Source organism: Amphimedon queenslandica, unplaced genomic scaffold (genome assembly GCF_000090795.2).
Source record: "Amphimedon queenslandica unplaced genomic scaffold, v1.1 AMPQUscaffold_5176_Cont22850, whole genome shotgun sequence".
Taxonomy (NCBI): Eukaryota; Metazoa; Porifera; class Demospongiae; order Haplosclerida; family Niphatidae; genus Amphimedon; species Amphimedon queenslandica.
Window position 1 is genome coordinate 1 of NW_003554517.1, and position 1,639 is coordinate 1,639.

The following is a 1,639-nucleotide window of genomic DNA, read 5'->3' on the forward strand; positions in this document are numbered from 1 at the left end:
AGGGGGACCCTGTAAAGATGCAGCTGATCAGTTAAATGAAGAGCTGGAAGAAATTTTGAAACTTGAAGAAGTACAAATTCAACATTGTGAGTTATTGCTGCTTATTATTGTGCTGTCATAAATAATTATTTTATTTCATATAGCTGTCTCTTTAGAAGAGGAAGCACAAGTAATCCCAAAAACCCCAGAGTCCCATCCAGAGTTAAAATTGGATCCTGAAGCTGAGAAAACTATTTCTAAATCTATCAAAGATTTAAGTAGCTCTTTTAATGCCTTATTAAAAAACCTAAAGAATGAATTGAAAGAGGTTGACATTGCTGATGTAGTGGAATATCTGGAAGAGAATGGTTTAGATTACCTTCCTTTCGATGACCTAAAGACAGCTAAAGACTTTAGAGACTTCATTAATAAAGTTAATGAGCATTATGATTTCCTGGACTGCTCTCTTCTTCAATTAATAGCAGAAGAGTTTGCAACAGATGCTTTATCTGAAAAATTTGAAGAGCATTCAAATGTTGCTGCAGAGTTTCGGGAATCACATACAGTTGATGATCTTAAATATAATTTAACAGAGATATTTAATCCATACCTTGATGATTTTGAAAAAGGGCCCATAGCACGTATAGATCTTAACAATGCCTGGAATGGTGTTCAATTAAGTAGACTCCGTACCCTCATTGGATGCTTCTTTCCTGACATCAAAATAAAAAGGGCCCTAACAAAACATGTTCTAATCAAGTGCAGATCTGTTCACATCACATACTACATGACTGAATCAGCAGATCAAATACAACAGATAATAGCCTGTGCTCGTGAGAGGGTGGACTTTATGAAGCATATTGGTCTCTACCATCTTGCTATTAATGGGGAAGTCATTCTAAATGAAGCCGAGAAAAAAGATTTCAAATTTGAGTCAGCACTACAAGAAGCAGCAAAGGTAGGTGATAGTGAAGCAGTGGAGGTACTCCTTGAAATAGGAAGAGGTACTGATGTGTTGGGGGACATTTCTAAGGCTTTATTTCATGCTTCTAGTAATAATCACTATCGAGTCGTTAAACTCTTCCTTAATGAAGGCGCTAATCCAAATGTTAGAGACACTGATGGGGAATCAGCTATGCATGCAGCTAGCAGGAAAGGTCATCATAAAATAGTCGAGTTACTTCTTAAGGAGAAAGCTGATCCAAATACTTGTTCAAATAATGGTATAACAACGCTTATGTTAGCCAGTTTCAATAATTGCTATCAAGTGATAAAATTACTTCTAAAAGAAAAGGTTAATCCTAATATTCAAACCAAAAATGGGACAACAGCATTAATGCTAGCAAGTCAAAGTGGTCATACTGAAAGTGCAGAGTTACTCCTTAAGGCAGGTGCTGATCCTGACATTAAAGAAGAAGAAGGTTGGACAGCACTCATGATAGCTTGTCAAAGTGACCATACTAAAGTAGCACAATTACTTCTTGAGAATAAAGCTGATCCAAATATTTGTTCAAATGACGGTAGGACAGCACTTATGTCAGCCAGTTTTAATAATTGTCATCAAGTAGTCGAGTTACTTTTAAAGGAAAAGGTTGATCCTAATATTCAAAGCAAAAATGGGTGGACAGCATTAATGCTAGCTAGTCAAAGTGGTCATACT

General features: G+C 36.2%; 1 protein-coding gene across 1 annotated transcript; it reads left to right on the forward strand.

Moving 5' to 3' along the window:
* Positions 1 to 143: 143 nt before the first annotated feature.
* Positions 144 to 1,589, forward strand: LOC105316094 (ankyrin-1-like; the record flags this gene model as incomplete). The annotated part of the gene is made up of 1 exon (XM_011410899.1): positions 144 to 1,589. A coding segment is annotated over one exon (1,446 nt), but the record flags the coding sequence as incomplete, so codon positions are not given.
* Positions 1,590 to 1,639: the final 50 nt, after the last annotated feature.